The 22,887-nt window shown below is 40.2% G+C and overlaps 1 protein-coding gene across 6 annotated transcripts in view; it reads right to left on the reverse strand.

Annotated features, from left to right (window-relative positions):
• Nucleotides 1–22,887, reverse strand: part of magi2b (membrane associated guanylate kinase, WW and PDZ domain containing 2b) — a 166,850-nt gene that overhangs the window by 33,149 nt on the left and 110,814 nt on the right. For all 6 annotated transcript variants that reach the window (XM_028448961.1, XM_028448960.1, XM_028448962.1 and 3 more), the window contains exons 7-9: nucleotides 9,795–9,852; nucleotides 6,184–6,305; nucleotides 4,453–4,635 (exon numbers count right to left, since the gene is read on the reverse strand). In XM_028448961.1, coding sequence (XP_028304762.1) covers nucleotides 4,453–4,635; nucleotides 6,184–6,305; nucleotides 9,795–9,852 — 363 coding nt within the window. The remainder of the gene's footprint in view (nucleotides 1–4,452; nucleotides 4,636–6,183; nucleotides 6,306–9,794; nucleotides 9,853–22,887) is intronic.

Genomic DNA, 22,887 nt, shown 5'->3' on the forward strand with positions numbered 1-22,887 from the left:
TCCATACGTGCCTGTCTTAAAGTGTGTGTGTGTTAGTGTGTGTGCAGTGAGAAGCTCTGGAAGTTTCTCAAAGCAGAGAAGGAGTAAGAAATCAGCACAAAGAGGATAAAGCCTCGGGACCAGGACGGAGGGATGAAGAGAGGTGGGAAATAAGATGTGTTAGATGGCATGTTAAGATTAGGAAGCATAATAAAGGGTTCACTGGAGAGACAACGAGAGCGATGGGGAGGGTGATACATTCTAGATAAACAAGAGGAGGGGAGACATGAACGAGCTGGAAGAAGGAAGGAGCTGTAGAGGAGCCAATCAGAGAGAAGAGGAGCATGTGGCCAGCAGGGGTCTGCTGGGTCATGTTCCCTGAACCCTGCCATGACTTGGACTTCAATGGTCAATTGAAACAATGTTTGTTCTCTAGAATGAATGAAAAAACACAACAATTAAAACAGGAACCAAAACCCCACTGAATGTTTTATGAGCGAAATCTCTCCAAAATCATGCACAACCATGTATTCCTCGAGGTGGTCGAATACCTTGATTACAACAAATGGGCAATTCATTTTCTCTGCCTATCCTCATGGGCTGAGATTTGTGCCACTAGAAACTGAATTGAAATAGTTCGTATTGAATTTGAAAGTAACAACTTGAAATTAAAGTTACTGTTTTGAAACTGAATTAGTAACTTGAAATTGTATTTTTCCTGTTGAAAAAAATTCATCTTAATACATTCCAAAAAATCAATATTCAAAATTCAGATTCACTGCATGCAAATCAATTTCACTACACAGAGACACACTTTCGGTCCGTGAGGCTGAGCAATCAATCACTGATTCATGGAACTCCTTTATGGCCGTTGAGGGTGTGACCATAGATATCATACAATAAAGGCATTTATTATCTATATCTATATAGCCCTGAAAAAACTTCAGACGAGTACATTTGCTTATAGACTGGCACCGTGGGGTTGGTGACGTCAGTGGTCGTTTGATACAAACACGAGCTCCGAGGGCTCTGTGCTTGTTATGAGAGCATGGTTGTACATAGTTAGTTACGGCTTTTTAATCTTTTTAACTCCATTTGCTGCTGTTCCCTGACCACTGAGCTGACATTAGACGGTGGAAGGGTTCCTGCATTCAAGGACTTTCTTCAAAAATGTAACCTAACAGTGATAAGACAAGAAGGAAAGACGAACACGTCTCCGTCCTGTTTGCTGCGTGTATCAGTGTAATTTGATGCTGATGGATCAAAAGAGTTGCATCATCATAGTGAACACATATTTAAAACTGTAATAGTATCGGGATTTGTAAATATTAAATATGAGCAGCTCCATAAACAGGTACATCTAAAAAAAATTTGAATATCATGAAAATGTTCAATATTTTTTGTCACTCAGTTCAGAAAGTCAAATGTGATATAGGCTCATGACATACTGTATACAGTGACATTTTTCAAGTCTTTATTTATTGAAATTTTAACGATTATGGCTTACAGATAATGAAAACCCAAAATCCAGTGTCTTGGAAAATTAGAATATTACATGAGATCAATAAAAAAAGTACTTTGACCTTTAACAGTGCAGGTGCTAAGTCCTCCAGCAACTTTAAGTGATCAGTCTTATTTTATATATATTTATTGTTTATTTAAAATTGAGCTTTAGTTAAGCAAAAGTATACTTGATACGATTACTTGAATAATCGGTGGAATAATTGATAGAAAGCTCCAATTAACGGTGTTATGAGGAATTCAAAAAGTGGGATTTTTGCAGCAACAACCAAACTATGAATGTGAAATGTCACACTCCGTACTATCCACTACAAACTGAATGATTATATACTGTCTACTATATACTAATAGTATGATTAGGACGATGAGCGTTCCCACTGAAGTATACTTTCAAGTTTCCCAAGATGCATTGGGAATCTACAACGACAAAAACCTGAATCATAATCAAATATCTCTGTTGATTCTCCACCTTTGAAAAGTTCTGAAAGCATTTTAAGTGATAAAAATAGACAAAGTATATCAACATGTGCTCATTTGATCCATAAAACTCACGTAAAACACATTTAAAGACACATTTAGAGATTCACCGAAATGAAAATTTGTGGCCGAAGCCAAAGAAAATATAAATGCTTGGCCAAATACCGAATATCGAATGCGGTTGTTAAGTTTTTCACTATTTTTTTTTTTAATAGTGCATAAATAGCCTAGAATACATTTTTAGACATGTTTTTTTTAAATAAAGTAAATGTTTATGTTTCTAGATATCCCAGTAGCCTTTGCTTTTCAAAAAAAGTGCAAAATTTTTCATTTATATTAGCCCTTCAAATAAAACAAAACATGCATCCAAAAAAAACCAAAGTGCATTAAAGGGGAGGTATGATGAAAAAATCACTTTATAATGGTTTTGCTACAGTGATATACATCCCTTTAGCATCATTCAAAGTTGTTTCCTCCCTCCCTTGTTATTCCACATTTTGTAAAAAGTCAGCTCCAAATGGGCGAGTTAAATTTTGCCCATGTTGGCAGGTGACGTCACCTAACACGCCTCCTAGAATGTGAGCTCCTCCCTCTCCAACTATTTAACAGCTAAAACAAACACTGCGGTTTAATATAGAATATATATTATACTTTATTGCCATACATGTAAATGAAGACTACACTACTGGACGCCCAAACTGCACTACTTTTTCTGCTGCCGATCCTGTTGTGTGTAAACAATGGGTCCGTGGCTCCAAGCAGTGACTCCCATCAGCTGTTAGCAGCGAGATTCGGCCACCGAATATTCGGTGCATCCCTACATTTAATTCTGACATTTCAGAGATTTTTGGAGACACTCCATTGTGCTACTGACAAAACTTCACGTTAACTTCAAAACAAGAGCCCTATTTACCAAATTGTTAAAAACTAGTGGAAGACAAGAATAGATGCTTTTGTTTTGAAAAGGGGATGTTTGATTTCTAGTTTGAAGTCGGTCCCAGGACAATTTTACATTCTGCTCACATTGCATCATGGGGCGGTTGAGTATGACTAGTGTGCCCACCGTGCATACTTAAAATATTTCCCCATATTGTATACATCCAGATTTTTCTTACATACTCAATCTTTTCATACTATCTAATGTGAACGCACTACACACTCATTTTAACGTTAGACTTAGTATGAGTAGTACATTGTTTTGCCCTGGTTAGCCATCCCTCTTAAGGTCACAGAAGTGACAGACATTGTGGGAATTGCGGTTTGTGGTTGAGGGTTAAAGCACGCTTTGAATCAGTAAAGACATAACCTCTTCCTCTGAGCCAATCAGATGAGAATCTTACTCTGAGTTGAATGAAATGATGTGATTTGACCGCAGGTCAGGAATTTGACACATCCATTCATCTTTTACTCAAGGTGAAAAGTCCGGTACAACCTAGATCTGACAACACGAGGCGCACTTTCATTCTTTAGGCTGTCATGCACGTCGCACAATGTCTACAATTTGACCAGTGTGCTGCTGCTGCTGCTGCACAAAAAAAAACCTCCTGCAACCTGAGAGAGTGAAATAAATCTTCTAATGAAGTCCTTTTTTTCTCCATCCTATTGAGAGGAGGAAGCCATAGTGTGCTGATGGGACAATGAGCGAGAGAAAAGAAGCTGTTGTCGGGGACACAGAGTAAAAACTGAGCTGATGTTTCTGAGAACATTGACGCACTTTTCACTAATGTGTGCATTCATTAATACAGCCTCCTGAGTGATTAGTGCAATTACAAAACACTATAAAAATATTTATTTACTGGTCTATTTAATTTTTACATAATTTCAACATTTTAGACATTTTTTCCATTAAACATGGATTATGTTTTGCAATTCTTTCTTTTTTCCCCCTTTTTTTAACCTGTCTGCACATGCTGTCAAAGGTCAACACTACATGTGCAGTCTTTTTACGACAGCTACGTGTACTTACGACTGCACGTTTTATTATTGCAATTAAACAAATACCTCTATTTTATTTCATTCTCCATCCATCCACCTATTTTCTGCCGCTTATCAGTGGTTGGGTTGCAGGGGCAGCTTTATCTAAATTGATTTTATTTAACTTTATTCTATTTTTGCATTTCTTATTAAATACAAAAACAAGATGCACAGTAAAGCAGAAACCTATTACAAACTGTGGGCATGCTATAAACACTTAAGGTATTTATGCCCTGACTTTCCATTAAGATTGCATTGCATTACAAAATCCAAGCACTAAATGACAGATATCAGCCCCTGCAGAATCTTCACATCACAATTTCTTGATTTTTTTGGCAGATTTTTGTGTAATGCTGCGATAGCAAACATTTTGTTGCAGAGGGATCTTCTGTATTTATAAATCTGGTTCAGAAAAAGTAGTTGGACCTCCCCACACATCACTGAAACACGGTCACAGTCATGATCAACTCAGTCCGATGTTGGATCCTTTAACATGTTTACCTGTGTCCATTTTGCCGTCCTGAGCAGCCGGTCCGTCTGGTATGACGCTCTTCACCTGAAGGAACTCGTCGGGCTCATCGCCGCCTATTATTGTGAAGCCGAAGCCCATGTTGCTCTTCTGCAGGCCCGTGGACAGGAAGTTGCCCTTCAGCTGGGTCGGGTCTCTGGTGAACAACGGCTTCTCTGCATTTGGAAAAGAAAAGGAAGTGTGTTACATAATCTGCAAAGCATCATTTCAGTTTCCATCTCTGTGTAAAACTGATGATGATGATGCAGCTTCCTGATCAGCTGACTCATGTGAGCTTTGTGGTTTTCCCTCAGATGCAGCTGCATATAAAGCTCTGTTTAATAAACCATGGTACGCGTGCCTGGATGAGCTGGCTGGAAGCCTTAGGGCCACTGATTACCACTCATCCCAGCACTGTGCACCATCAGGACCTTGCCCAGTCAAATATAAATGTGCCAACACTATGAAAAGCATCAGGAACAAACAGAAAATACCAACCATCCAAATCATTACAACTGAGAGAAACTCTGTGAGGAACGACTCAGCACGCGATATGCTCCAGACCAGACATGGGCAACTGGCTGCGGTCCTTGGTTTAACTTTGTACAGCCTCCAAAGTCAATTTGTGAAATGAAATACACAAAATTACCCAAAAGAACATACACAATTACAAAAATACACAAAAGGACAACAAAAAACACATGAAACAAATAGTTATATAAACCAAAATAACAGAAAAAATACAAAAAACAAAAACAAAAAGGACTCCAAAAGGTAAAACAACAACAAAAACACACAAAATGACAAAAATATACAAAGTGACAACAAAAATACATAAATTTCCCCCAAAAATAGATCAGACAACAAATATACACAAAAAACACCAGAAAAATTTGCAAAACAAGAACAAAAATTACTAGAAAAAACTGCAATTTGCCAAATGCCATTTTCAAAATTACAAAAAACCATACACAATTATAAAAATACACAAAAGAACAACAAAAATAAACACATTTCGTCCAAAAAATATATAAGACAAGTATAAATATACACCAAAATAGCAGAAAAATAAACAAAATTTTAACAAAAAGGATTCCAAAACACAAAACAACAACAAAAACACAGAATGACAAAAAATATACAAAGCGACAACAAAAATACACAAATTTTCTTGAAAAATCAATCAGACGACTTAAAAAAATACCAGAAAAATGAACAAAATTTACTCCAAAACACAAAAAAAAAAAAAAAAACTGAAAATGAGAGAAAAAGAACCAAAATGACAACAAAAATACACAAATACAGATTAGACAACTACAAATACACACAAAAAATAACAACTCCAAAACAAAAACAACTCCAAAACACAACAAATATATACAAAGTGACTCTAAAACACAATAAAAATATACAAAATGACTCTAATAACACACTCAAAAAACAAAAAAAAAAAAACACACAAAATGAAAGAAAAAGAAACAAAATGACAACAAAAACACATCAAACTTTTCTTTGTTCCCTGTATTAAGCTTCAGATTGGTCATAATTCTAAATACTGAGATAATATTCTCATATTTTGCATCCTCCACTGTGATAAAAGTGGACCGTTCCTGTTTCAGTCCGATGTGATGTGCTGAGTGGCTCCTGTGTTTTTTGTTTATGGTGTTTCCATGTGTGTTCAGCAGTGTTGTCATGTGATCATGGCTCTGGGCCTGGACTCATACCTCTGTATATCGTAGGCAGTGGCAGCGCTGACAGTCCCTGGCTCTGTATCTGCCTCTGCTGCTCCAGGCGTCTCTTCGCTTCCAGGACGGGGTTCTCAAACTGCGTCCTTCGATTGATGTGACTGAAAAAAATGCAACACATCCGTTATTGAACGGGTCAAATTAAAGCGTCTCTGCGACGCAAAAGTGGACGTCAGCAACTCAACTCAGCTTCATTTTGATTAGTACGTTTTAACTCTATAATCTGTCTATAAATAAAGACAAAGATCTACGACACTGTCACCCACACTGGTTAAGGAAGTGCTTCCCAACCTTTTTTGGACTGAGACATCATTTTGATATCACAAATTTCTGGTGACCCCAAAGACTTTCTTTTTCTAGAATTACTTCTTTATCATGTTTGTTATACTGTGTAACAAACACAGAGTAGCTAGTATTAGAGTACAAAGTGACCAGGGGGGTATTTCATCAAAGTCTTCTCAGGAGAGCCAGGCTCATGGTTTAAACCTGGTTTAGCTAAGCCATCTGTGACTATGCTGGCTTTTACCATTCCATCAAAGTCTTCTCAGCTTGGAGCTCCCCAGCTGAGCCAATCAGCTGACAGTGTTTAGCTTAAGTGAACGTCGCCATAAGACCCACAAGATCGATCACAGATTTATTGATTAAAGAGTGACGATAGCTTTTACGATAAATGAGAAGCCAATAGGAACCAATGCTGAGACCAACAGGACGTGACATCATCTGTTACTGAGCAGTGAAAATAAATGACGGACACGTAAAAAAAAACAAAAAAACAAAAAGACTGACTGTGGTTTGAACATTTTAAAAGTAGTAAAGGGTTGAAGAAGGTGTTATTTAGTCAATTAATCATAGCAAACAACTGAAGCATGTGATCACACACTGATCATGTGCGTTCGACAAGTTTTTTAACACCTCAGCGTTTAATAAAAGAGATGATGTGACTCACAATTAAATAATATGTCATTAATGAGACTTGTGAGTGTTTGATGAATAGTTTGTTGAACTCAGCACTAAATGAACAGTGGGAGCAGCAGCGGTGCTGTTGGATGCTGTTGGATGTAACATCCAACACTGTAGACGCTGCAGGTGCAGGTGAGCTGTGCACGGTAGGTGCGTGCACTGTGCGCACATCCCAAAAAGCGATAGTGTATCTTTATCATTGGGAACCTTATTTAAACTTAGTGCTCTGCCCTGTGACTGTCCCTGAAGCCCCTCCCTTTCTGTATATCTACAGATTTCTCATTAATCATCTCTGATCAATGAATGGACACATTTATACCGTGTGGTAAATGGAGGCGATGGATACGTATCCTTATATATTATTACTGATGGTTTAAACACATGGAGACTGTGATATCTAATTAAAAATACGGGACACATTAAACACATAATAAGACAATAATTATATTGTCATTTGTATGGATTTAAAATCATATTAAAACATTTACCATGATATTCTGTTTAATTTCCTTCTAAAATAGTATTAAAGCGATATCTAAAAAAAAAAAGTATGACAGAAATCTTTTTGACTAATTTTCCTTTTTTAGATCTTTATTGAGTGTTTTAAAGCATCACTAAATGACTTCATTCAAAATGATGACGTGGTTTCATGAGAGTGTATCTGCAGCTTAAGCCGAGTCTGCTGCTTAAACCTGGTCGGGAGCAGGTTTGACCCACGGACTGTGTTACTATGGTAACCAAGGTGTTTCTCGTGATGAAAGGGCTGTTTCAGTTAGAACCCGGATTTTATTCAATTATTGTTTTTTGCATCATATTAATTAGATTTTTCCAAAGTAAGGTGAAATTTCAGCAGGTTTCAGCTGGAAAAAAGATGTCAAAGGATGAAATTGCTGCTTGAATGCTTGTTTTGATCTCCACTGTAAACACTTTGAGCCACGGGCAACCGTGGCTCAGGTGGTAGATTAGATTAGATTAAATCGGGCTTTCGCCTTTAATTGGCCATGTAATGTTAGTACATTATTGGAATTTGTCTTCTGCACTTAACCCATCCCTGAGGATGCAGTCGGCAGCCATTTTGCGGCGCCTGGGGAGCAGTTCGGGGTTAAGGGACTTGCTCAACATCCCACAGTGCCGGCCCCGGTGAGGCTTGAACCAGCAACCCTCCGATTACAAGCCCAGCGTCCTTAACCACTAGGCCACCACTCCCCAGTGGTGGGTCGTCTTCTGATCGAGAGGTTTGGGGTTCGATCCCAGTACCTGACTATGTGTCGAAGTGTCCTTGAGCAAGACACTGAACCCTAAGTTGCTCCCAGTGGTCGACTAGTGCCTTGCATGTCAGTCCTGTCCCACTGGTGTGTGAATGTGAGAGTGATTGGGTGAATGAGCTGATATGTAAAGCACTTTGAGACTGCTTCAGTGTGGGGATAAAGCTCTATATAAAATCAAGTCCATTTACTTTGTTATTTACATTTTTTTTTAAAAGTTTCACGCGTTGCATTGTGGGATGTAAAGTCCTGTAGACAAATGTGATTTTGTGTGTTTACCAAAGTGACTTGCCAACAAATTTCTGGTGTTTTCACTGAAAGTTGTGGTTTATTTTGGGGCTTTGAGAAACACTGATATAAATACCTTAAATTGTATGTTTTCTCACATGGTTTTGGATGCTTTCTTTGGGTGTCACAAACAGTGACAAGAACAAACCTAAACTAAAAACCAAAACTCAGAAACAGCCAGAAATAAAAGTGCAAACATGTCCTGTTTGTTTAATGAGTATTAATTGAAAATGTCATATTTTTTTGGCATTTGACTCGTCCGCTCCAGGGGTGAGCTGCCCTTTCTGTTCCAGGTCGTTGTTCTCCTGTTTACTAATTCATTGTATGCAAGCGTTATTTTTGTGCTCTTCCGTTTCCTCTGAGGAACAGTTCGATGCTAATCTAATGGGTTTTTTGTTAGTTATTCTAGCCTTGATTTATGCTGGAAGTCCTTGTTCTGAAATCTGATGGAGAGGCCTGACCATGAGCAGATGGATAGATCAATTAATGACAAGTAAATGTTTTGAAATTTAAATGGTACGGCATGAATTTCGGTAAAAATTAATTTTAAAAATTATTTTTTTCATACTCCATCGTAGGAGCTTTCATTATCATTGATCTCCTATGTATTTTTTCCAGTACAGCTCACAGGATAGATTGGAGGTGTTGATCTCACAGACTTTGTGTGTGAGTAATTCTGTGTAAAGCTGCTACCACGGCTCTGTTTACGCTCCGTTCCCACATGTGGATGTTTACCAGTGGATGCAAAACAAAAAAAATGCATTTTAAATCATAAAAACAGCTCATTTAAAATCTAAAGGAAAAGACATAAATAAAGTCTGCATAATACAGCCTTAACGTCAGTATTTGATTTGTTACATTGTGAATATTGTGAGAACAGAAAGTAAAACAGTGTAATGTTCAGAAAACCTACAGTTTCTATCAGTGCTGTCACTTCCCTTCAGCGTACTCTCTCGTTTAATCAAACTGCTGGTATAAACAAATGAGAATTTACTCATTTATAATTCATAAAGTGTGGTTGTAAAAACTTTTACCGCACAGAAGCTGAGGTAAATCCATGTCAACAGGGAGACTTACTCGACGTAGTAGCTGCCGTAGATGGGATCATCTATCTTCTCCCAGCCATAGGGCAGCTCTGAAAGAGAGAGAGAAACAGCACAGAGCGGAGAAATGAAGTCAGTTTGAGCTGAAAGCAGGAGAAGGGGAGACAGCATGGATCTCAGAGCGCCTCCCAAAGTGCTCCTTTATTAGGCCGACAACTCTCCGACGTGCGGCGCTCCGTCATGGAGACACCATCAACAACAGAGATGTCAGAGGAAAACAAACGCGTAGTGAAAACACATTAACATCCTCCTCTACTTCCTTTTCCTTAATTGTGCCCAGCACAAATCCTTCAAGGCCAAACATCTACAGAGAACATCTTTACACCCATCTCCTCCAAACACTCCCACTCCTTTCTATGCCTTTGATGGCTTTCACGGTTGTTGTGTTAATTGTGTCCTCCTATGTCTCTTTGTTCCCTGCTCTCTTCATCTGTTTCTTTGTGGATTTTATCTCTCTTCACTGGGAAGGAAATGGGTCAAGGCACTGTGGAGATTGCTGCACATGGAGTGCCACTCTTTCTGTTTCTCTGCCAACTTTTTTTTTAAAGGACACAAACAATGTTTTTCAACCTTGAGGTCATGATCCCATGTGGGGTAGCCTGAAATGTCTGGTAATCAGTAAAATAAAACAAAAATATTACTATTTTGTAAGCATGACTATGACTATGATCCCATTGAGGTGTTGTGTGACTGCTTAGAAAAAGTAAACTGCTGGATGAATGAAAACTTCCTTCAACTAAACCATGACAAGACGGAGGTGATTGTCTTTGGTAACAAGGAAAAGAGGACTGCTGTCAGCAATTATCTTGAGTCTCGATCTTTAAAAGCTAAAAACCAAGTCAAAAACCTTGGTGTTCTGATTGACTCAGATCTTACATTCAGCAGTCAGATCAAATCTATCACAAAAACAGCTTCTACCACCTAAAGAACATCTCCAGAGTGAAAGGTTTAATGACTCAGAAAGATCAGGAGAAACTGGTCCATGCTTTTATCTCCAGCAGACTGGACTATTGTAATGGTCTTCTGACAGGAATCCCCCAAAAGAGCATCAAACATCTACAGCTGGTTCAGAACGCTGCAGCTCGGGTCTTAACCAGAACAAAGAAATCAGAACATAAAAAAGACAACACTGACTACAGATGAGAATAAATCCTACACAAAAAAGGACGGTTCAGAACAACCTAAGAATGTTTGACCAGAGAGACAAGCTTTGATGTAAATTTTCAGTGTACAAAACAGGGGACGGGACCCGGATAAGCAAACTGCTTCTCTCGTCTCCTTTTTCGGCATGTACAAAAAAAAAAGTGAATAAATCAATACAAAATAAACATATTACTCCAGTTTTAAAGTCTTTACACTGGTTCCCAGTCTGCCTCAGAATAGACTTTAAAGTTCTGCTGCTGGTGTATAAATGTGTCAATGGGTTTGGTCCAGAATACATCAGTGAGATGTTAGTCAGGTATGAACCCAGCAGGTCTCTCAGATCTATGGACACAGGTCAGATAGTGGAGCCCAGAGCTCACAGTAAACATGGTGATGCTGCTTTTAGTTGTTATGCTGCAAAGAAGTGGAACAAACTGCCAGCAGAGCTGAAGTCAGCATCTAATGTGAACATTTTTAAATCAAAGTTAAAGGCACTTTTTTTCTCTACTGCGTATGATTGAGAGAGAGATTTTTAATCTTATTATTGTTGATTTAAAGGATTCAATGCTAATTTTGTGTTTTTACAGCTGATTGCAATGTTCTTATTGATTTTTAAACTGGTAAATGTTTTCTATTGTACTTCTTAATCCTGTAAAGCACAATGAATTGCCTTGTGTATGAAATGCGCTATACAAACACAATAGCCCTACCTTGCCTAACTGATTAAAACTATATTTTAAAATGTTTAAATTTTTATTCTTTTCCAAATTAACACATCACACAATAAATATCAAACAACTGTATTCTAAATATCCAGAAAGTTCATTTTTTTTAATTAATGTGTTAAGGTTTAATTTATTCAGACAACTTGTTCTCAGGAAATATACTTTGATTAGTATTACTTTGTCAGTTGACAGTCGAAACATGTCAGGAGATCAAGGTAAATTTACTGTATTCTATACTTAAACTTTATCTAATATAAATCGAATTAAAACCAAATGCAGCATGAAAAAATCTTGTCACTGTTTTCACTACTCCTGGCTACTCTGTATTTGTAACACACTTAAATAAACATGATCAAATACTAATATTAGAAAGAAAAAACATGTGATATCAAACTGGGGTCACGACCCAAAAAAGGTTAGGAAACACTGAATTAGCCCATTGTAGTGAAGTGGGCACCCTCTCCTGCTGGTACTGGTGAGATTAAACACAATAAACACATAAATAAAATACCCACAGGACGTGTTTTGTGTTCTCTGATCAATGTCCATTCAGATTCAGATCCCACTCACTAAAAAAGCATCATTCATTCAAACTTCATCACATTGTTTGGCAGCAGTACTTACACTGAGTTACACTCACAAATGCTTAATGGCAGGAAGAGAAGAGAAGTGTCAGGGGATGGCAAATTAAATCAAAGAGCGAGGAAGAGTGTGTCCAAGGTGTGTGTGTTGGTGTCGGCAGGTGAAGTTTAACTTGTGATGCTTCCGCTCTGTTTATCTGCGGCTCACGTGTCATTCAAGGCCAACACTTGAGCTCGTCCCAGCGCTTTCAATGCTCCCAGGACTCTCTGTTTAAAGCTTTGTATGTGGACCTAATTGTGATTACCTTGTAATGGTTGGATTTTTATGAACAATGACTATATTTCTGATGCAGAAGTACAAGTTCCATGTTACATAAGTTAGTCTGGGCTAATTTACCACCAAATAATATACTACTGTACTGGATACCTATTAGCATACGTTAGCTAAGGCATGGGCACATGCGACCCTCAGTTTAATTTTGTGCGGCCCACAAGGTAAAAGCAGAAACAAGAAACAAAAGCAAAAAAAAATACACACAATGAAAACAAAAAACACAGAAAATGACTCCAAAAACACAATATGAAAACCAAAATCTATTATATTACTCACAAAACACACAAGAAGACTACAAAAATACACAAAATGAAGACAAAAAACACATATTGTGACAAAAAATATATAAAACAAAAACACAATATGAAAACCAAAATGCAAACTACAAAAATAAACAAAATGACAACAAAAATTTGCAAAATGACTAAAAAAAACACAAAACAATAGCAAACACACACAAAATGAGAGGAAATATATACGAAATTACAAGATACCAAGATCATTCACACTTTACAGGCTTGGAAGACATTTCTATCCCCAATAATAACCATAAAGTGGTAATGAATGGGCACCCCATTTTTGGGGGGGGAACATATTTTGATAAAATGTGCAATCCGGATCTGATCCAGATGAAACGTGGTGGGATAATTAAGAAACCAACATGACATCAATGACGCAGAAAGAGCAGCACCACACTGACCAGGTCATCAGTTCCAGCGCAATGGAAGGTTTTTTTTCCCCCAATTTGTAATTGATGCACAATAATAATATAATTCAAAGCAGGAATCAGACCCCAGAAAATTATCATGCCACTTCCTTATTGGTCTTTTGTTGTATAAATAATAATGAATTTTCTGTGTAAAGCAAGAAGGCCGCAGTTTCAATTTTTGGCCAAAATTCATGGCTCCAATCTCCAGCGATTTTGAGCCCTGTCAGTGAAACTCCCTAGGAGAAGTGTGTTAAAATCCACTTTTGCAGTTTTTTGATCACATATGAGGTAACTTGAGTGTACACCAGCACACAAAATGTGACATAAATCCATCGAGTCATTTTTTTTTGTGGTCTTTGTAAGTCTTACAACACAGAGAAAATTGTTCAGTTTCAAATTTTCCAGATTTGTGATGTCACAAGTCAAATCGGGAAAGAAAATACCCTCCCCTCCGCTGGTAACTCCACCCAAGGACTCCACCCCCAACCTGATGAAAACTTATGCGAAAGTCAGCCATAGTATTTCTCGCTAGCGAAGAAGTGATGGCTACTGGTAAAACTTAATACAGAACTTGCCTGCTGTCGATGCTACGCCTCCACAGTGAACGTACACTGTAGTGTAAGCACTATTTATTCATGCGGAGGTGTACTCCGCTCTTGTGGTTCGGCACATTGGGAAACCTGTTTTATCACCTCGTATCACTGATCTGATCTATTTGTGACACAATGCGATGCAGCAATTGGATAAAAATTATTATCACCCTAAATACACTATTCCTGTAGTTAGAAGAGCAATGGAGGAAGAGAAAGTGACTTAGAAGCTTAATACTCAGGTGAGAGTTTGAATGACTGCTGTTGCTTCTGCGGCTGCTGAGATACATGGACCCTGAAGCGCTGAGACCGACTCAAAAAACCAATAGTCGCTTAAATAGCCATGATCTATTTTACAGTAATGTGCAGTTTTTTGGCTGAAAACAATAACAACAGTGTGTGGATCGCAAAAATAAAATTGCTTTGGTGATCACTGATCACTAGGGATGGGCGATATTGACAAAAAAATGTATCCCGATAATTTCTAGTATTTATCACGGTAACGTTTAAAATCACGATACATAAAAACTATAAATGAATGAAAAAATTCACAACTTAGTGTAAACAGGTTCCTTACAAACACAAACAAATAATGATGAATACATCAACACATTTAAAAAGGCTACAATATCTGCTGACTCAAACAGTTCATGAGCTGATATTTTATGAAATATATTTGTGCATGTGGATTACTATTAGTGTTATTGTATGTAATTTATTTATTTCCTCACTTGAAATAAAATTATTAAAAAAACACACACACATTGTAAGCACAAATAACTTCAATAGTGTTTTTTACTGCTGATGAAATATAATTACAAAATATTGCGTTTCACAAATTGGGAGAAATGAATAGTGACATTAGTTATTATGCTAATATTTATTTCACACAACGTGTGACATGTTTAGCTTTTATTCCTCCATACAAGTCGGTGGGTTAGCTTAGCATAGTTAGCTTTAGTTGAGTTTCCAGTTCATAATCGTTGCTACAGGTTCATCTCTGTCCCCGTGTTTGTGGAACTTTGGGTGGATCTGACGGAGGAAATAGAATTGGTTCCCTTTGTTGGATGGTTGTCTGGTTTTAACCAAGTAGCGGTCCGTGTTGTATCGCAGCATAGTAGCTTCTGGTAGCTGTGACGAAGACCTCACACACAGACGGCGGTGTGTGCGGGGGGCGGTGGCGAGGCACACCGTACAGAGCTTCCGTAAACAACGTTCCGCTCCAGAGAATAATAAGTTGCTGACAACAAACGGGGCAGTTTTGGCCTGTGAAACGCGGTTTTTTGGGGACATTCTTGGCTAAATTGAGGGACAAATGGCCCGTGGCCGTCACTAATTTCTGACATGGGAACTTATCGTTTATATCGTGGGATGACAAATTCTTACCGGTGAGAATGAAATATCGCACATTCCTAATGATCACCCTGTAAAAGAGCGAGACCTGAAGTGAGCGCGCGTCTATAGACACGCCCATGAATTTGCATAAGTAGGCCCCAAAATGGCCCGATTTTAGAACTGCTCAGAAAGTCACTTTTCAGAGAGATAAAACTCTAGAAAACAGATGAGTTTGGGGAAAATAAACCTCAAATACTATGTTTTTGGGGTTCTTAGAACAAATGGAGATGGGTGAAAAATTGCATATTATATGGCCCCTTAAACTTTTTGTGTGTACATTTTAGTTTTTACATCCCAATACGCAAGAAATATTTTCAATGCTACTAGTATTAATAAAAATGTTGCACACATGATAATATTAATGTAGGAAACACACTGAGTATGAGTTTCTAAAAAAGACGAGTCATTTTATGTACACGTGACGGATCACCGGGAGGCATGAGCGTAAGAGGGACGATGAGTCATCCAACATAGGGGAATCACAATTAGACTTTATGTCAGGAGAGACGCCATCGAGTGTGCATGGCAACGAGCACGAAGGCCAGCGCTACACACTATGATGACGCTTGGCCATTTAGTGCACATGCAGACATTATAGATTGTAAGGTTGTAATGTGCATGGCTGTGTGTGTGTAGAGACAACGCAGAGCCCTCTGCTCCAACGAAAGGGGCATAAAAAAAAAAAGACTTCCATTGGTGGTTTCCATGGAAACTGTCTCCCTTTCACTTTGGGCGGAGGGCAAATGCTGAGTGGATGAGTTAGGGCGACATTTAAGGTGGCTCGTGGACAGCCGGGTGGGAGGAATGTTAAGTTGGTGTGAAGTGTGAACCCATCTGACTTCTTCACCTCGAGGATAAATAGTCGTAGAAGGTAACGGCAAAAAAACACTTCAGCCAAAAACACCACACGATGCATTTAAGGTTAGCAGCTCTTTTTCACCTTGAGCTGCAGTCAGCAAAGCATGGAGTACACACACACACACACGCAAGCACACACACACACACACACACACACACACACACACCACACACACGCACACACACGCACACACACGCACACCACACGCACACACACGCACACGCACACACACGCACACACACGGCTTACACATATAGCACTCACTGCCCTAGGCCAGCCTTGTGCCTGCCTACAAAATACATGTGCGACCACCAAGGTCTCTTCTAACCAGGCCAAGAAGGACTGGTTGGAAATTAACATTTACACAGGTTTCACACATGCACGACCTGGCAGGGCCTTGCCCGACCTGGGCTGCCATTATGAGGGCACCCTTAAAGTCAGTGATTGTATTTCTTTATTTTCTCAAGTGTTCAACTGGCATCCTTGTCTGCTCTACCTCCTAAAGGTGGGTTGAATCCTAACATGTTAATCAGGGTTGGTTGTTGCATTCTATAGGTGTGCCTTACTCGAATGCCATGATGAATAATACCTTGTGAATCTACACACCCACACAGGTAGTAGGTATTACAGTTGTTCAGCATGAATCATGTTCTGCTGTACCTCGTAAAGGGCAGTTTTTTTTTTTAATTTTATTGTATTTTTCATCATGGATTGGCTGTTATGAGCTATGTTATGAAGATAATTTTACACTTAAAAAAACAGGAGCTGTCTTACGACCATCAATCACCTATGATCACAACACACTAATTTAAGACAAGTGATTACAGCCTCGCAATGTGCGAGTGCACATGGAAGGGGTGGAGATTGCAGCGTCTGACCAATCATGGAGAGAACTGGCCGACTGAGCGTCTTCACAATGAATGGAGGAACAGCTTATGATCTTAAGCAAATATAATGAATATAAATCCATGATGACAGTGAAGAGCCACAGTGAATTAGTGCAGCGCACAGCAGGAGGCGGAGCTTTTACACTTGCTCAGATCTGATCCACTTCATAACTTGGTACCGACCAGGTTGCTTGAAGTTTAAAATGATGAATAATTAAAATCCATAATTCAGACCAAAGGCAACCCTGTTGTTACAGAAAAGGCAGGAATGAGAAAACTCAATGCTCTGCAGTTAAACTTTATTACAGCACACACATGTTTCTATTCAAGTAGAACTCTATCACACACACTGGGATGAGAGCACATTCTGCATGTTCCTGTTGATAATGTCAGTCCCAGCATATGAATGAATGAATGAATGAAGTAATTAATTAATTAATGACTTCAGCCGTCCGCACACACATGCTTCATCAGATGACTGAAGATCAGTCTATTAGATATAAATCTATGTTACAGTATATCTTTCCTAAAGGACGTCATCGGTAAATGAAACGAATATTCTTCTTTCCTAAACGCTGCTGTCAGATCTGCACCAACCAGGATCTTCTGTCAATGGGCAGGTCGTTTTCTAAGAGATCTGATTGGTCAGGTTTTAGCACTCGCTAACATCCAAGCAAAACCTGATTGCGACCAGGTTAGCCGTTCAGCATTAATTGCCATTGTGATTAAGCTCCAGCGAGCTTTGTCGTCCATCACACACTGATTAAATCCTGAAAGTTAGCGTGATAACCAATAAGAGGACAGCTAGATTCATAGCATACCCCTTAGAGTATTTTAGTTTTTATATTTTTTCTGTCATTTTGTGTCATTTGGTTGTCGTCTTGTGCCTTGGCGAGTAATTTTGTGCATTTCTTTGGTCATATTGGATGTGCTTCTTTGAATTTTTGTTGTCGTTTTTAAATTTTTGCTGTTGTTTTTGTTCTGTTTTGTGGAAGCTATTTTGTGTTTTTGAAGTAACGTTTTGCATTTATTTGTGGGGGCCACCAGTTTACCATGTCTGGCTTATATGCAGAATATTCAGCTTTCTTTTTATTTGTCCCTGATCTTTATCTGTTTACAATTCAAACTGTTTGTATGGAGGCTTTTAATGGTGACACTGGTCTCTGTGGGAATCCCGGTTGTAAAAGAGCTCAAAGAAACACATTATATTTGTACGGGTCCATAAATAATTTTGTGGGGGCCGTTCAGGGATCGATCGGCTCTTCCCTTCACTGAGCAAGAGTCAAAAAAGGGTTTGCTTTATGCAACAAGAATGCATCAGATCTGTGAGAATCCATCTCCTGCTACACAAAGGCTGTAAGCTACACATATCAACAAACAAACTAAAAAAATCACCCAAAATGCAGCAGGAAAGGGCAAACCCATAACCTTTGAACTTTGATGCTGAAAGCTCCCAGATTTAAAACAACAGGAAATATAATTCCAAGCTTCAGTGGATGATTCCTCTCATTTGTACAGTCAGTTTATACTGTGACATACATGTTTCCATGTATATTTAATCACTTTGAAAGCTGTGCGTGCTAAATGAGAGAAGTGGCTTTTAAAACTCATATTGGCAAAACAGGAGAACATGAACACGGCAACAAATACATGTAAGAGCTGCACAGAATATGAAATTATGGGTTCCTCTGAGGATAAGAGAGAGAGAGAGAGAGGGAGAGAGAGGAGAGAGAGAGAGAGAGAGAGAGAGAGAGTGAGAGAGACAGAGAGAGAGAGGAAGGATGGAAGGAAAAGAGAAAGGACAGAGAAAAAGGAAGGAGAGAGGAGAGGACAGAGAGAGAGAAAGATGAAGGAAAGATAGAGATAGATAGTAAAGAAGGAAGGGAGGAGAGGAGGGAGGAAGGAAAGGAGAGAGATGAAGAAAAGAAAAAGGAAGAGAGAAGGAAGGATGAAGGAAGGGATGAAAAAGAGATAAGGAAGGAAGAAAGAAAACAGGGAAAGAAGGAAGGAAGGGAGAGAGATAGATAAAGGAAGGAAAAAGAAAGAGAGAGAAGTAAAGAAGGGAGAGAGTAGAAGTAGAAGAAGAGAAGAAGAGAGAAACAGTGTAGCAAATCACAGCAGCGACTGTTATGCATCCATCCATCCATCCATCCAGCCACTGTTGAGCTAAATTTATTTCAATGTTATATTCACAAACTATTCCAGAGTGAACTGCATTCAACTCCATTCTTAACTGTTTAATTATCATCATGGGAAACAAGTGTTCAGGTTTACTCTTTGCATTAGTATATTCCTAAATGTAAGCAAGTAAAATAAATTTTGGCCTGTGACCTAATAAAGTTCAACAAACTATAGTAACTAACAGTGGTTTATTATTCTTTTCACACTCTGACTGAGGTCAAGCGAGAGAGAGAGAGAGAGAGAGAGAGAGAGAGAGAGATTGATTTTCAAGTCACATTTATTTACAAATCGGTGCTAAAACAGTACAAGAACACAGTACCAAAAATTAATTCCCCCTTAACCACTGACCACAGCACACATTTCAGTGACCACAGATCTTCAAACTCCTGCAGGTTGTCACATGACTTAAAGTAAAGAAAATCAGTCTTTAACCTCACTCTGATCATTCTCTTAAAGATAATGACCACATCATCATCTCCACATCCATTGACTTTGTTCTTCCGACTGAGATACACGGCCATTTTGCCCTGTCCCTGCAGGAAGTTCAGTAACCGGCACTCAACTTTCCTTTTTTTTTACCTGTCTGATCCCTAGAATAAACAAATGTGTGTTAAAAGGGAGGCCAAACAACAAGAAAAACTGGGACATCAAACAAAAAAAGGCAGCAAGCCGAGAACACTCAACAAAACAATGAAAAACAGTTTCGCTGTGGGAGCAGAAAGGGCACAGATCAGACACCGTGGGGTCAAGAATTGACACAAAAGAGTTGACTGCAACTGCACCATGAAGAATACGCCACTGTAGGTCCCCTCCCCTCTTAGTCAGTGGAGGTTTGTACAGTGTACTCCACTCAGGTTTTCGTGAGTCACTCAGGGCCATGGAGTGTCCGGTCGACCACTTAGTTTTACCTGATTTAAAACTTTAACAGAAAGGTAGTAAAACTCCCGTCCCCCAGTTTCCCCAAAAGAAATGGCCACAGAGGCCCTCAGTCTTAAAAACTCTCCATGATGTGTCATTCTTGGCATCAACCCACACTCCGGGAAGGTATCTGTGGGGTCTGGCACACATCGCCTCTTACCGTGACCTGCAAGAAGCCGCAGCTCAGACTCCACAAGTTGGCCCTTGAGTCGACGGAGACGGAAGCTTATCCGGTGTCCGACCTTTAAAATCCATCAGGAACAGCGACTCACTCAGACCCAGACCTCCACACTGCTTCAATATGGCACAGGCCAAAGGTCGCCACACCAGGCCGGCAGGAGCGGTCAGGAACCGCTGGATAAAGCGGAGGCGAAAGGCAGCTCCCCAGCTGGCTAGGTGTAACAGACCGTGCCCCCCTTCCTCCTTTGGCAGGAAAAGCACACTTTGCTGAACCCAGTGTAATCGATCCCAGAAGAAATCCACCAGCATGGCCTGCAGTCTCGCTAACAAGTCACCTGGAGGTTCCACAGTCACCAGCCGATGCCACAACATGGAAGCGAGCAGACTGTTGATCACCAGGACTCGGCCCCTGTATGACATCCGTGGGAGGATCCACTTCCATTTCTTCAAACGACCTTCAACAGCTTCTAAAACCCCAGTCCAATTCTGGGCACTGAAGGTCTCATCCCCGAGATAGACTCCGAGGTATTTCAGCCCACCTGACCTCCACGTCTCCAGGTAGACACAGTGTCCTTGTCGAAGCGTTCCCAACTGCGACCGCTTCACTTTTAAGCCAGTTCACTTTGGCAGAGGAAATCTTCTTAAAAGCACACACAGACTTATTAAGTACATCAATGTCTCTTTGTGTCGTCAACAGGATAATGAGGTCATCAGCATAAACAGACATTTTAAAATTGGTCATGCTCCCTGGCAATGACACCCCGGAAAGCTGCGCCCTGAGTCTATGTAAAAAAGGCTCCAACGACAGAGAGTACAACATCCCCGACATTGAGCAGCCCTGTCGAATCCCTCGTCCAACTTTAAACGGGGCCCCCAAACCATCATTTATTTTCAGCACACTCTCAATGTCACCATGGCTATAAAACCAGAGCCGAACCCCATAGCCTCCAGCGTGCGCCAGAGGTGCAGATGCTCAACCCGGTCAAAAGCCTTTTCCTGGTCGAGAGAGATCAGACCGAAGTCGAAGCCCAATGCTCTAGAGAGGTCCAAAATGTCTTGAATTAGCGTCACATTATCTGAAATGAGCCTACCGGGCACACAGTAGGTCTGGTCTACGTGGATCACGGATTCCATCACCTTCCTCAGCCGAGTGGCCAGCACCTTGGACAGCAGTTTGTAGTCACTGCAGAGCAGGGACACAGGCCTCCAATTTTTGATGTCCTGCAGGTCCCCTTTTTTGGGGAGTAGAGTCAGGACCGCTCTCCTACAACTCAGGGCCAGCCGCCCTGTCCTGAGACTGTCTCTGAGGACCCTCAGCAGGTCTCTGCCCATCTCAGGCCAGAAAGCCTTATAAAAGTCCACAGGCAGCCCGTCGATACCCGGAGCTTTCTCACTCTGCATACTTTTCAGTGCTGCCTGTAGTTCACCAGCAGTTAATGGGGCATCTAGCTCTGCCCTCAGGTCAACAGGAACCTGAGGAAGGCCCTCAAAGAAGGCCTGTGCCTCCTCCGCCCCTTCCTGGATCTCACTCCTGTATAAGGACCTGTAAAAGGAGGCAGCATGTTCCCTGATCTCCGCCGACTCCGTCAGTAGCTGCCCGGAGCTGGAGCGCAGAGAGTGCATCAGCCTCCTCTGGCCGTTTTTCCGCTCCAACCCAAAGAAGAAATGTGATGGGGCATCCATGAGAGCCACATATTGGAACCGAGAGCGGACCATGGCTCCCTGTGCAGAGACCCCCAGAAGGTCAGACAGAGTAGAGCGTTTGTTTTTGAGAGCTTCAATATGCTCTCGATTTCCCGTGAAGTGTGCCTGACTTTGCATCTCCTCCACCTCTCTCTCCAGAGCCTTAAGTGACCCATTCATGCTTCTAGTGACATTGAGAGTATACTGAAGACACAACTGTCTAATCTGCACCTTCCCAACATCCCACCATTGTTGCAGAGAATTGTAATCAGACTCTCTACTACTATGGGACTGCCAGAAAAATTTTAAAAGCCCTTTTAAAGACTTGATCTTTGAGCAGGCTTGCGTTAAAATGCCAAAAAGCACTCTTACACCGAACATTTTTCTTAAAAACCGAAGCCTTAACCAAGGAATGATCAGAAAAACCAACCGGGCTAATCTGGCAACCCCTAAAAACATTAAAGTGGTGCTGAAAACAATAAAAACGATCCAGCCTGGCCAAGGACAGATAGTTCGCCCTGCAGTGAGTCCAGCTATACTGCCTCACCCTTGGATGAATGTGCCTCCACACATCACAGAGGTCAAAGGCCTCAATCACTTTTAAAAAACAGCTCTTGGAGGCTGTATGTGGCTCTGGGTGGTTCCTGTCTAATCCAGGGTTAGCGGTATAGTTAAAATCCCCCCCCAGAAAAAGAAGGACATCATCACTGCAGTTAGACAGGACGTCACTTAAAACACTGAAAAACTCCACCCTCTGGCTGCCCACTGTGGGAGCATACACATTAATAAACACCATTGGCACATCTTCAAAAACAGCACTAACTTTTAAAAGACGCCCCGGGATCACTTCCTCAGAGGAACTGGAGACAGGTAAAAAACCCC

Source organism: Gouania willdenowi, chromosome 6 (assembly GCF_900634775.1).
Source record: "Gouania willdenowi chromosome 6, fGouWil2.1, whole genome shotgun sequence".
Lineage (NCBI taxonomy): Eukaryota > Metazoa > Chordata > Actinopteri > Blenniiformes > Gobiesocidae > Gouania > Gouania willdenowi.